At 40.4% G+C, this 15,114-nt stretch overlaps 1 protein-coding gene across 1 annotated transcript in view; it reads right to left on the bottom strand.

The window, feature by feature from the left end:
- Positions 1–8,905: 8,905 nt before the first annotated feature.
- The window catches only part of METAP1 (methionyl aminopeptidase 1), a 74,231-nt gene continuing 68,022 nt past the window's right edge, over positions 8,906–15,114 (bottom strand). Inside the window, exon 11 of the mRNA XM_006893080.1 lies at positions 8,906–9,342. Within this exon, the coding sequence (XP_006893142.1) occupies positions 9,179–9,342 (164 nt within the window). The 3' untranslated portion in view covers positions 8,906–9,178. The remainder of the gene's footprint in view (positions 9,343–15,114) is intronic.

Below are 15,114 nucleotides of genomic sequence, written 5' to 3'. Positions count from 1 at the left end.
TGTGTGTGTATGTGTGTGTGTATATATATATATACACACACACACACACACATATATATATATAATGTTATTCCTTGTGCTGTCATCCCACATGACTATTATTTTCTTCACATCACATCTCTGATTTTTCTTCTAGTATGTTTCTAGTGAGGCTCTTGTCTTTCAGATTACTGATACTCTGTTCCATTTCTTCAGTGGGTCTGCTTTTTAAGGAGAAGGGTTATTTTGGGGGTTTTTTCATGATTACTGAAGCAGACTGCTTTCTTGACATTATGCCAGTCTTTTCTTAGTAGATGTTGTTGTTTGTTGTTAAGTTCCATTGAGTCGCAGGTGACTCAGCAACCCTATGAACGAAAGCTCCTGGACATTTCCTGTACAACTTTCGTCCTTTCTCCAGGTTCACAGGGTTTCCAGAGGCAAGCTACTGTGAAAGTGGCTGCCACTCCTGCTTCCAAGCTTGCTTTAATTGGGGAGCTTCACCAAACACTGTCCAACATGGGTAACCGTTCTTACATTTGACTCAACAGTGTCACAGTGTTCAGCTTTACAGCAACTATGAGTTACCTTTGTACAGCAAGTGGACATACCAGGGTTACATGACCTTTAGGTTTTTATAATTACATAATGACCCAGGGTACGGCTATGTTTTGTGAAGGCCCTGTATATTGGTGCTCCCTTCTTGAGAACAAGTCAATCCTCAGCAGGATTACTATTGTCCTCCTGAAACCACACCTACACCTGGCCTCTTCTGCTTGAGCTTAAAGAATCCCACATGATGTAGCTAGACAGCACTGTTAAAGGCCAAAGTACCAATGATATTGGTATTCCTGGTGCTGGATGGCAGGGGAGGCAGCTGGGCTGTCTTCAGATGGTGGGGCAACAGAGTGTCCAGGTGGCGGGGGGCAGTGGTCTAGTGCTCTGGGCAGGATTGTGATTGAGCTGTAGCCCCTCAACCTGCAGTAGTTCTGTCCCTGACCAGGTTGTAAGTGCACCTGGGCTGGGCCAAAGCCTTTAGTAGATGCAGGGGTAGTGCTGGGTGGATGACACTCCCAGGTTGCCCTGCAGACCTTGACTTCTTGCAGCAGAGTGATGGTAAGGTCCCTGACCAGCATGTCTTGCAGTAACAGTGAATCTCACAGGAAGAGTGTGTCTTGCAGGAAAAGTGCTCTTGTAGAAAGAGTGCATCTGGATGGTAAATTTTTGAATATATTTTAAATTGCTTTTTTAGGACAAAAGGCATATAACTTACACAAATGGTCTGTAACCACTGTGTACTTCATGAAAGGCAGAAAAGGTTATTTTTAAAAAATGAAAAATTTAAAGTTGGCAATGTAAGGAGCAAATTAAAAGCAACTCTATCATGTTATACTGAAAAATCTGCATAGATTTATAATTTTTCAAGCCTTGCCTGCATTTCCATCAGCATGTTGGATTATTCTGCTTTATATTAAAGTCCTTTGGAGGCATAAACAGTTTGCACTTGGCTGTTAATCTCTAGGTTGGTAAGGAGCTGCGCTACCAATCCAAGGCATGCAGTTTGAATCCACCAGCTGCTCTGTGGAAGAAAAATGGACAATCTCCACTCGTGCAATTAACTGCCTCTGAAAGCTCGTTGGGAGGGTCAGCTCATACTATTGTACACAACAACAATAATGACCTTAAGGAAGAAAAAGCCTGGTGACTGGCTTCCATAAAAATTACAGCCAAGACAATCCTGTGGAGCAGCTCTGTTCTGTAATATATGAACTAGCCATAAATTGACATTTGTAATCTGTAAGAGAGAAGAATGTTAATCAAAGCCTCCTCCTTTATTTGGAAGAAGGTAGCTACATAGTCACTGTAAGATGGAACTGAATCCATAGCAAAAGTTGGTGGTAGTTGTTAGGTGCCATGAGGTCTACTATGACGGACTCATAGTGACCCTAAGAACAGGTCTGAATATGATTAAACATTCAACCACTAGTTGAACAGCTGGCAGTTCAAAAACACCCAGAAGTATCTTCCTTGGTAAATCACCTTGGTAGACTGCTTCAGAAAGACCCAAACACAGGCTATGTAACTTGGAATAAAATATTATGTGTCATGGAAACTAAGGCTCTTTAAGACAGGAAATTGCATTCAATCCAAACTCTACTTACAGCAGAACTAGTTAAACCAAGCAAGAATGGCATTAAAAGATACAGACAATCCTCCTTTCACTTACCTCATTTGAATGCAAAATTATAGTTAAACTGACAATTTTCAGAATGTTTTTGTCTTTTACATTTGAGGAAGGAGAAACCTATATTACATGTTCTAGGATACTTCAAAATGCTTACTACGGGTTTCTAGAAGTATGAGCAAGTCCTAAAGCAAATACGACAGCTCTTTGGGTCTAGAAATACTTTGCAAACCCAGAAAAAAAACCAATTTAGGATTCAGCCAATTTTGCTTCAGTTAATGTGAAAGATTAGATGCTCCGTCAGCAAGTTGCTTTTGGAAAAAAATCTATCACATACACATTGGGAAAACATCTTTTATGAAGTACATATTTAAATTCCTGTTTACATGCATAGAGCTTTTCCAAGAATTTTTTTAAAACTATAGGGACACAGAAACACCACCACTCCATTCTCCCCTAGCACGACATCTTTTGATGCAATGTTTCCCTATGTATGGCAACAAGGCAGTTAGAATGGGCTCTTAAGCAGATTGATTTTTATCAAAGTGGACATCCTAGCAGAACTTCTAATACATGAGGTAAATATATGTATACTCCTTTCAAGAATTCACCATAGATATTTACCAAAATACTCCTATATTTGTTCCCATTCCAAAAAAAGGTGATCCAACAGAGTGTGGAAACTAAAGAAAAATGATTTCACATGCAAGTAAGATTCTGCTGAAGATTATCCAGAAACAACTGGAACAGCACATCAGCAGAGAACTGCCAGAAGTCCAGGCTGGGTTTAGAAGGGTTCCTGGTACTAGGGATATTGTAGCTAATGATAGATGGATCTTGGCTGAAAGCAGGGAGTACCGGAGGAATGTCTGTGTTTCATTGATTATGAAAAGGCATTTGACTGTGTGGATCATACCAAACTGTGGTTGACTCTGAGAAGAATATTATATATACAATAAAATAATTACTAATTCATGTTTTCCTACAGTTCTCCACTGGGAAATATCCTTTCACCTAATCACACAACCAGCAAATGAAACTGAAAAATTCAGAGCCTGGGGGCCAGTGGTGGCTCAGTGATAGAGTTCTCGCCAGGGGACCCTGGTTCAATTCCAGGCCAATGTACCTCATGCCCAGCCATCGCTTGTCTGTCTGTGGTGACTTGTGCAACACTGTGATGCTCAACAGGTTTCAGGAGCTTCCAGATCAACATAAACTGTGAATGAAAGTCTGGCAATCAACTGAAAGTACGTCAGTGAAATACAGTGGCTCACACTGGCCCCATGCACAGCCGATCATGGGCATGAGGCATGACTGGACAGTGTTAAAAAAATAAATCAGAGCCTGATTACAGGTAGTGTTATTTTTCATGACATTGTCACGCTGCTTACAGGTGTGGGTAATATATATCCTTATATATATTTGTATATGTAGTGTTATGTGGTAAAGGGTTAGAATAATAGTGTTTTCCAAAGGCTGAAAATCATATGGGAGGAGATTTCCCAGCTTCCTCTTAAGGAGTAGCCGGTGGATTTGGGTTGGTAGCACAGGTAATTATTATCAGGGCACCAGAGCACTCATAACCACGTTTGCTGCTGAGAATATGGAAAAAGGGTTAGAATAACAGTAATAGGTCTGTATAACTCATCACCCAGTGGATGGGAGTAGTAACCAACCCTCCTGTTTTCAGATGCAGTTAATCCCACAGGAAGAGAGTGCCTGTATCCTGTGGAGAAATTGGTGGATTCAAAGCCACATACCTTTGGGTTCACAGTACAAGATCCTCCACCAGATGGACTCATACAGTGACTGCAGCAATGGGCTGTCAGATATGATGAAGCTAGAAAAGGTCAGGATTCAGATCTGTTGTCCACAGCATCATGGAGTCCTACTCAATGGCACCTAACAGAGCTCCCTCAGAAGGCAGGGACAGTTAAGATCTAAGAAAGGAAACGGGAGACAGGGTGGAAGTGGGATAAATGATGTTACATTCTGGGGAGTATCAATGAATTGTTATGTACCTTTGAGTCACCCGTGACTCATAGCGACCCTATAGAAAACAGCCCTAAACTCTGCTGTGTCCTGTGCCAATCTGTCTCTGACACACCCATCCCGATTACCCCAGTCACTGAATCAATCCACCTCATAGAGGGTCTTCCCCTCCTGCGCTGTCCCTCCGCCCTCCCAAGCATGATGTTCCTCTCCAAGGATCAGTCTCTCCTGACATGTCCAAAGTATGTCAGATGAAGCCCCAGAATCCTTGCCTTGAAGGACCAGCCAGGTTTAACCCTTTCCAAGACAAATCTGTTTGTTTTCCTAGCAGTCCATGGTACTCTCAATACTCTTGTCCAGCATCACAGCTCAAAGGCATCAATTCTCCTTCTATCCTCCTTAGTCATTGTCCAACTTTCTGATACATAACAAGTGTTTGCAAAGACCATGGCCTGTATCAGATGCACCTTAGTCTCCAGAGAGACACCATTGCTCTTCAGTACTTTAGAGAGGTCCGTAACAGCAGACTTTGCCATGGCAATACAGCTTTTAACTTGCTGGCTACTGGTGCCAAGAGTGTTGACTGTGGAGCCAAGCAAACTAAAGCTGTGAACAATCTCAATCTCTTCACCGTCATCCAGTGGTGAGGATCTTTGTCTTCTTGACATTGAGCCTCAATCCATATTGAAGGCTGCAGTCCTTGACCCTCTGTAGGAAGCGCCTCAGGTCTTCTCAGTTTCAGCAAGTGGGGTTGTGTCATCTGCATAACACAGATTGTTGATAGATCTTCCACCAATCTTGACCCCACATTTCTCCTCACAGAGCCCAGCCTCCCAGATAATCTGTTCTGCATACAGGTTGAAAAGGTATGGAGACAGGACACATGCCAATTTTGAACCAGGTAGTGTTTCCTTGCTCTGTTCTGAGGACTGCCTCTTGGTCCAAGTATAGGTTTCTCATTAGTACAATCAAGTGTTCTTGAGCCAGGTGGCCTAATGGCAAGAAGCTGCGCTGCAAGCCCAAAGGAACGTAGTTCAAGACCACCAGCTGCTCTGCAGGAGAAGGATGGGCAATCTCCCGTGTGATCAACGTGCATCAATGAATAACATGAAACAAATGTGTATGATTGTTAAATGGAAAACCAGTCTGTTCTGTAAGCGTCACCCGATACATAGGGTTTTTTGAAAATGTGCTTTTATAGATTCAACTTAATTCACTGCTGTCAAGTTGGAACTAGGTCATTGCTGATCTTCCAATGGGTAACCAAGGCTATAAACTGCTTGGAACGTGACTGCCCGCCCATCTTTCTTCTGAGGAAGCATGACAGAATTGAACGTCCAGAGGTGTAGCCTGTGGATTAACAGTCCCTTTGGGTTATGTCACCAGAGATCTTTGTGCTTATGCAGAAACAAAGCAAATATGATAATAACTGTTGAATACAGGCAAGGGATAGATGATTATTTCATTATACTAAAAATTTTCCTACAAACTTGAAAATTCTCAAAATTAAAAAAACAGGAGGTTAACCAGAAGAAAGTCATTTGGGAACTTTAGAGCAGATCATCCTGTTCTGAATATTAATAAAACTCACTCAGTGAAAAAAATAGAAGTGTTTACAACAATCAAGTGAAGATGACAAACTCCTAAATCTCCTCTTGCTTATTTAGTCATATAGATGGCAAGTAGTAGAGAAGAGCTGGTAAAAGGGTTCTAATATACTTAAATCCATTTTATCAGCAAAAGACAGAGTTGCGCTAACTCAACGGGAGTGTCTGTTCGGCAGTCTGAATCCACAAGCCACTCTTCAGGATGGACAATCTCCTCCCAGTCAATTTACAGATACCTGAAAATCAGCTGGAGGGTCAGCTATGAGTCGGTTCCACCTCAAAGGCAATGAGTTTTTGAATTCCAAGAGAAATGAAGAATTGGTAGGAAAGTTTTCTTTTTAAAATGAGTACTCTTATTTTGAGGAAAAGATGGCAAAATGGTGAAATGAGATGTTTTCTCACTGTAATCCAATAAATAAATATTTCTCCTTAGATATATATGGTGAAGAGATTAAGATTATTAACAGCTTCCGTTTTCTTGGCTCTACAAATCAGCACTCCTGGTACCAGCAATCAGGAAATCAAAAGATGAATTGCACTGGGAAAGTCTTCTGTCTGAGACCTCTCCAAGCAGTGAAGAGCAATAACATCCGTCTGAAGACTAAGGTGCACCTGATACAGGCCATGATCTTTGCAATCACTTGCTATGCATCAGAGAGCTGGACAATGACTAATCTAAATAAATGAATAACTAAATAACTGAGGAAGAAGGTCTAGAACAATGGTGGTTCTTATGAGGCAGTGATTAAAGATACCTCCTATGTCTGAGTTTTCCAAACTGCTCTACCACCCTTGTCCTTTCTCAAATTAACTATTCCTTCTCTCTTCAAAATACCATGTGTATTTACGTCATCTATGTTTTTTTTTAAAAAAAAGTTTCCAGTAGCCAGGAAATTAAAATACATATTGTGTTGGGAAAGTCTGCTGTCAGTGATCTCTACAGAGTACTGAAGAACAATGATGTCAGTCTGGAGACTAAGGTGCACCTGATACAGGCCATGGTCTTTGCAATTACTTGCTATGCATCAGAGAGCTGGACAATGACTTGAGATAGAGAATGACAAAAGGAGAATTGATGCCTTTGAGCTGTGGTGTTGGAGAAGAGTACTGAATATACCATGGACTGCTAAGAGAATGAACAGGTTCATCCTGGAGAGGGTAAAGCCAGGCTGCTCCTTGGAGGCAAGGATTCTGAAGCTTCATCTAACATACTTTGGACATGTTGCAAGGCAGGATTAATCCTTGAAGAAGGATGTCATGCTTGGAAGGGTAGAGGTACAGCACAGGAGAGGACGACTCTCAATGAGATGGATTGATTCAGTGACTGGATTAATGGGGGTAGGTCTATCATAAGATTTAGGTTTAGGGCTGTTGTAATAGGATCGCTATAAATCACAGACGACTTGATGGCACATAACAACAACAACAACAACAATAACAACAACAACAACAACTTAGATATATGTAGGAGAAAGATGAGAAATTGCCTCCTGTAAACTTACAGCCTCTGAAAACCTCCTGAAGAGTCAGGAGTTGGTTCCAACTTGATAGCACATAACAGCATTTAGTCATAACACAATTAAGAGTTCATACTGTTTAAACACTTCTTAAACTGAGAAAAGCTATTACAAGTGTGGTGTCACATCTTTTGACAAAAAATTTGTCTAACAAGATATCTTCCCTTCGAGCTTATTTACTAATGGCAAATTTGGAATAAATCCACATAGTTAATTCTACTATCAATCAGTATGTAAAATGTTCCCCTAAATATTCAGCATTCTATCTTTAAAGTGCTCAGAAATAAAGTTGCCATCTTTAATGCTACTGGCCAACTGTTAAGCATACTGGCATTATTCTATGTAGCCATTAAACTTGAGAAAATGGAGTAAAAAAACGTTTTTTACTCATCTGGTCATGAGTTTAAATTTTAAAATCAGCCCCCTTATTTCTACCACCTCCCTCTCAAATCCCAAATAAATACAGTAAAATTAATGACTACATGGTAGGATAATAATTGACTCTTTAATCTCCCTTTACACATTATATTAACATTCTTATTGCAAGGCATTCCATTCACAAATATTATAGTTTGTTAAAAACTTCACACACATATCCCCCAAAAGTCTGTACCAGATTCAGTCACTTTACTAAAGCAGTAAATAATAAAAGTAATGAAAACATTTATCATAATTCTTTCTTAAAGCAATAAAGGTCTGAGGCACTCTGGGAAAGATGTTCTTTTACAAGTATAATGTGTCAGTGGAGTCAGACTAGATTACAACAAAGTCATCAGACATCCAGTAATCAAGCATTCACTAATGAAATGACTTTATGGTTGATATGTCTCATCAGCTGCTCTCCCATACTGATAGAAGACTGAAGAAATAGAAGTACTGGGCAGCTGAGGTCACGTCTAATGAGGTTTCCAACTCTGTAAAGGTGAGGTGTGTTCTTGGCACACTGCTGCTACCCTACTGCCAAGGAGCAGTTGGTCATCAAAGTCATTCCTTTCCTTCAGAATCAGCTGTACTATGTGCTTACAGAGCTCTCACCCTCCCAGTTCTGATCAAATCAAGATCTAAACAACAGCAGTATATTACACAATCCTCATCTCTGTCACAGGCAGACAGCACTCAAAGTGTGGCAATTTTTGCCATAAACTAAATTTAAAAAAAAAAACACAACCAAACTAAAACGGGAAAAAAAGCTTGGTAGCTTTTTTCCCCAAAGTGAAATTTTACACATTCATTCACTGACACACAGAGTTCACGCAGGAGAGAAAGTCTCATTGAGAGAAAGTCTCATTGAGTGCTTCCACAAGCACAATTACATGAGCTTGGGGGAGGGGAACCAATTCCCAATGGGGAATTAAATCACTGCAACTATCGGTCCATTTGTGATCACATGGAGCCCAGTAAGAGCAGAATCAACACAAAACCCAGGTCACGTAGTGTTCAGTAATTATGCATATGAAATTTAAAATGTACACATACATATTTCCACATATATAATTTTTTCAAAATCTGGAGCAACACAGGTTGAAGTTTCAAGAATTCTAGTCTTCAAAAATGACCAGGAAAGCAGCTGGTGCCTGTTGGCCAGTTGTGGCAGTGATGGATGCAACTAGAAGCAGGTTTAAATGAAAGTGCTCAAAGGGCAAATGCGTAAACAGAGTGCAGAGATCATCTGTGGGTAAGGGAGCTCTGAAAAGAGTAATTTTCCTTTATTCTTTCTTCTCGATGTTTTTTCAGACCCAAGACAAGTTCTTGAGGAAACTCATCAAAGGCTATATAGTCCTGTTTTAAATCTATGGTCAAAACAAACAAGTGATAAAAATTTCCTCTTCTTTTCTGTACTCTCAATAAAATGCACAGTACAGACAGAAGAAGTCTCAGAGATGAGCCAGCATTTGGAGAAACTAAAATTGGGACATGAAGTGTGGGCGCGCACTCTCTAACCGCCGGGTGAGGATCTCGCAGCCAGTGTCCGTGACCAGTAGAGTGTGCTCAAACTGTGCTGAGCGTTTCCCGTCTCTTGTCACTGCAGTCCAGCCATCTGGCCAGGTCTCATCCTGCCACCCACCTTCAAGAAACAAAGAAAAACCTCTTAATTCACTCCATAATTAGTGTCTTTTAAATAAATAAAAAAAAAATTCCATTGTTGAACATTGCTTTACCACCCTTAAAGGCACTCCTTGTTCCACACTGTTATCATACATATAATGCCTAATCATATATATTCCTTTGGGACAGTTCTTCCCCTCATCTGTTTTAATGCAGTGCTCAATATCTATCCACTTCCCCCCCTTCTGTTCTCAACATCCCCGTCCTATTTTATTATAACAGCAGTGTAATGAAGTTATCCTCCAGGGTCACCCATGTTCTGTAATGTTTTACATGTTCATTGTTTTTCAATGCTGCATAATATTCCATTGTGTTAATGTACCATAGTTTTTTTTTTCTATTTGTTTTGTTTTGTTTCTTGTTGTGTACCGTCGAATCAGATCCGACTGGCACAGGAGGAGATTGCCCCTCCTCCTCCAACAGAGCATCTGGTGGATTCAAACCATGTGCCTTCAAGATTGCAGTACAGCTTCTTACCACGAGGCCACCAGAGCTCCCTTCCATTCATTTGTTGATAGGCAGTTGCATTGCTTCCATCTCTTTGCTGTTGTGAATAATGTAGCAATAAACACAGGTGTATTTGAATAATGGCTCTGGTTTCTTAGGCTATATTCCCAGTAGTGTAACTGCTGGGTCAAAAAGTATTTCTATTTCCAACCTTTTGAAAAAGCACCAGACCACCTTCCACGGTAGCTGTACCATTTTACATTTCCATCAGTAATAAGAGTTCCAGTCTCTCACATCTCACCAGCATTTGTTGTTTGCTGCCCTGCTGAACTTTGCTATTGTTGCTACAGTTATTTTCTAAATAAACTCTTTAGGAAGTTGCATGCCTGGATACTGAGCAGAAAACTACTCAGAAAATTCACTATTCGAATTCTCGTTAACATTTCTAACTTGTTTTAGCTTATGTCTTTCCAGGGAAGCTCTAGTGGATAAGGAGTTGCACTGTCAACCCAGAGACAAACAGCTTGAATCGGCTCCTCAGGAAGGAAGAATTACTATCTTCTCCCATCTGTGATTCTGCAGTCTCTGAAAACTGGCTAGAGGGTTGAGTATGAATGAGTCTGTTCCAAATTGATGGCCTTTCCTATTTCATTTTGGTCATTAGTCAATGAAGTACTGATGAGGCTTAAATTTCCTCAAATGTGTTATAAATCCACATTTTTTATATTTTCCAAATGGGTATTATTTCCAAAATAAAGACAAACTGCTTTATTTGAGAACACAAAGTGATACCCAAATACCTCCAAACTATAAATTAAAAACTTGAATTAATTAATTTAGCCATTTTTTGATATAATTCTGGCAGTGACTCACCTACATACAGCCAATGCACACTGTGGTAGAAATATTGTCAATTTTATTCTGGCAGAACATTAGTTTTTACTTAACTGTGTAAATAACAGACACACAATCAGATAATAAGAATAGATTTAGTCTGTAAGATTTTTTTGTAAGTCATACAATGAAACTAGAGAGGGGGGTATAGAGAAAGAAAAGAGATCTGAGGATAAGAAAAAAACATGATGAGCAAAAAGGATTAGAGAAGGAAATGGTGGGCGGGGTGTGGAGGGAAACAAGCATACAGGGAACAGGGAAAGAAAAGTGTAAAGGTAACTCCTGAGAGTCTGTGGCAGAGAAGAGATTAGAAAAGATGTTAGATATTTTGGTCTTCCTCTGTAATTATATGTATTTACAAAGACTTTCTTGTTTCTAAATTGGACTGTAAAGAACATTCAATGTATTCTTTGGTAATCTTCAGATGAAACACACTAATTCTTGTAGGCCTCGCTGACTCACACAGAAAAATCCTAGTACACAAAATCTGCAGTGAAATACCCTACTTACGCAATACTAAATTCTAGACTAAAAGCAAATTATGGCAAAGCCTAAAGAAAGTTAACCCAAGCTTTATCAAATACCTATGGATGAGTAAACAGGTATTTGTGAATGTAATAACACTTTCACAAGTGGATTTAATATATAATGCTTATTGGATCTCACAAAACAGGCTATTTAACAATGTCAAGTCAAATGGCCACTACTCTGAGGAAATCCCTCTGCAGATTCAAGACTTTTTTATCTTAAGGCCTCGCTGAGCTAGACTGTGATATGTCCTCAAGTTGGAACAGACCCATACCATAGTATGCTGCAGTATGTATGCTGTGTGACCTCAAGTGGGAACTGAGTCACCGCTGACCCTTCAGTGGGTTTTCAGAGGCAGTAATCTAAACTGCACTGGAGGAAATTGCCCACCCTTCTCCATGGAGCAGTTGGTAGATTGGAACTGCATACCTTTGGGATTACAGTGCTGCTGCTTACCACTAGGCCACCAGAGCTCTCCACACTGAGGTAAAGCAGTTATAATTTGATGGTTATCTCACCTGGCACTAAAGAAAGTTGTTGGAATGCTACTGGAAATACATTATGTCTTACCAACCAGGTGTTCAGTTAATAAAAATTTAACTAAAATGGTACTTGTCTCTATCTTCCTTTTCACTGACTACATACTTACTTGCTCCACAAAAGGACACACAATCAGAACTTTATTCTTATTTTATAAAGATGGCTAAAATAATGCCATCCATTTACAGTAATGCTGTGGTTATGGTGTTCAACTGCCAACCAGAAGGTTGGTGACTTTAACACAGTATGAGAAAGATGAGGCAGTCAGCTTCCATACAGTTTACAGTCTTAGAAATTCTATGGTCTGTCTTAGAGCATGGCAGCGAGGTCGGAATCTACTCAATAATGAGTTTGGGTCTGGAAATGAAAATATACAAGGTGCTTTATATTAGCATCACATTTCATTCTTATAGCAGCTCTGGACACTAGTAGAGTAAGAATTTCCATTTTTGGGGAGCTCTGGTGGCCTACTGGCAAGAAGCTGCACTGCAATCCCAGAGATATGCGGTTCAAATCCACCAGGTGCTCTGCTGGAGAAGGAGGGGCAGTCTCCTATACCAGTCAGATCTGATTTGATAGTACACACACATACAAAATAATAAAATAAAAATTTAAAAAGAAGGAAGAAAAAACAAGAATTTCCTTTTTCTAGAAATGGCAGTAAGAACTGGGGTAACAAGGTAACAAGGTAGCCCTCCAAAATGGCCCCAGTGTTCCCCACTTCCTAGTGGTGATATCTTTCTATGATCCTGGAAAGTAGGCTAGATTTAAGGATTTACTTTTAACAAAGAATAGATTTGTGACAGGATGTCACTCCCAGGATTAGGTTATTTTTGTTTTGTTTTGTTTTATTAATTTAGTTTGTTTATTTTTCATTTCAATGAACATCTAAGATTTTGGAATTCCATTCATTCATTGTTGCACCCTCCTCCCCACACAAACCCCTCCCCCCTCCTCCCCTTTGCTCCTCTCCTTGAAAAGCAAAAGAAAAACTCCCTCATTGGTACACCATCCCCCCCCACGCACCTCCCCAAACCCCACCCCCTGCCCCCAAATATAATCCACTCTGCAACCCTCATTGCGTACTCCTACGATAAAAATAATACCCTAAAATATAATACTTTTAGACTATTCTCTCCCCCATAGACTTCAATGCCATAAACTTATTTCATCCAGTTTTTCTCAGTCTTACCCCACCCCAATGCCAACCTCATTCTACAACAGTAGCACCATATAGCATTTGTCCCTTTGTGACTGAGATACCTCACCGAGCATAATGTCCTCCAGGGTCACCCATTTTGAATAATATTGCATGAGTTCCTTATTCTTCAATGCAGCATAGTATTCCATTGTGCGAATATACCACAGCTTCTCTACCCACTCATTTGTTGATGGGCATTTAGGTTGTTTCCAACTCCTTGCTATTGTAAACAAAGCTGAGATAAACATGGGTATACATATATCTACTTGGATGTCATTTATGGTCTCTTTAGGGTATATTCCCAGTAGTGGAATTGCTGGGTCAAATGGTATCTTTATTTGCAACTGTTTGAGAAAGAGCCACAATGCTTTCCATAGTGGTTGCACCATTTTACACTCCCACCAACAGTGAATAAGGGTTCCAGTCTCTCCACAACCTCGCCAGCATTTGTTGCTTGCTGTTCTGTTAAATTTTGCTAGTCTTACTGGAGTGAGATGGTATCTCATGGTTGTCTTGATTTGCATCTCTCTCAGGGCTAGGGATTTTGAACATTTCTTCATGTGCTTGTTGGCCATCTGAATGTCTCCCTTGGTGAAGTGTCTGTTCATATCCTGTGCCCATTTTTCAATTGGATTATTCTCCTTTATCTTGTTGTGGTGCTCGAGTTATTTTAAAAAAAAAATCTTTGGATGTGCTTGAGTGCTATCTGACTCACCTTCTCTTTATCTCTCATTCTCTACTCACTCTGGGAGAAGCTAGCCACCATAGTAATGGAAGTGTAGGTTATATCTGGAAACACCAATGTGAGAGACTGAGGGAAGCCATCACCCAGAGATAAAGAGACTATGAATCCAGCAGAGGCCCCAGGAGTAAGCTTGGAAAAGGATCTTCAGATAAGAGACCTCAGCTCTGACAGCTTCATAGCAACTTTATAAGACTTTGAACCTCAAGCACCTAGCCCAACTATGCTGGGATTTCGGACCACTATTGTGTACCATCAAGTTAGAACTGGTCCAAAGCTGACCCTCTGGCAGGTTTTCAGAGACAGTTAATTGCAAAGGAGGAGACCACAGATCCTTCTCTTGCTGAGCAGCTGGTGGAGTCAAACCACATGCCTTTGAGACTGCAGGGAAGCTTTTTGCCATGAGGCCACCAGAGCTCCTTTCATAAAACTTGGAACTGAAGGTACCTAACCAGACCTCTAGAGAATAAATATTTGTTGTTTTTAAGCCACTAAGTTTTGGGGTAATATATTCCACAAGTGGTAACTAACATACTCCCCAAAATACACAACCACCAAACTCTTGAAGGCAGATTACTCTTCTGCGTGATACCGCCTTTACACTGTAGGATCTAGATTATACTTCTGACTAGTTTTGGTGTTTGGCCAGGAGTGAGGGCCACACACTATCCTTTTTAAGAAACTCAGTAACCTAGCAGAAAACTGGCCCCGAACTCACATTCTATCCGCAGATGGATGAGTTTCAGTTCCTTTATCTGTTGTGCCAAAGGCAACAATAACACTGCCACTGCTAATGAAGGTTAAGTATGGAAAAAAATGGTACAGAAGGTACTAAGAAAACAAAGCAATTTCCAACTCCAAGCTACCATCACCTCACATTAGTTCATGAAACAGACCATCCTCCACATAGAGAATTGATTTCCAGTTTAGAAAGACTGGACTTGTTATTACGTGGACAAGACTGGACTTGTTATTATGTGGACAACAATGCAATGGGGCTGCAGCAAGGAGGTTCTTCCAGGGCAACAGGTTCCTTGAAGGAGCCAGCCCATGAAGGATATCCTCTAAAACAAAGCTCTGGTGGTCTAGTGGTAAGAAGTTGTGCTGTCAACCCACAAGCATATGGCTGAAATCTACCAGTTGCTCCAAGAGAAAGAAATAAGCAATCTCCTCCTGTGCAATTTACAGTTTCTGAAAGCTCACTGGAAGGTCAACTGTCAGTTGGTTCTACCTTGGTATAAAACAACAACTACTAATAGAGAAGTATCCTTTCATTTTTATCCCAACAAAGGGCTAGCTTCATTCATGTTAAGACCTACCTGGCTGGTGCTGGCTGAAAATCGCCTGTGACTTCATCCATAGCCACTGGTGAGAGTCAG

Source organism: Elephantulus edwardii, unplaced genomic scaffold (genome assembly GCF_000299155.1).
Source record: "Elephantulus edwardii isolate Elephantulus edwardi_28Jun2011 unplaced genomic scaffold, EleEdw1.0 scaffold00122, whole genome shotgun sequence".
Lineage (NCBI taxonomy): Eukaryota > Metazoa > Chordata > Mammalia > Macroscelidea > Macroscelididae > Elephantulus > Elephantulus edwardii.
Note: the sequence above shows the minus strand (reverse complement) of the source record. Positions and strands in the feature narration are given on the sequence as shown.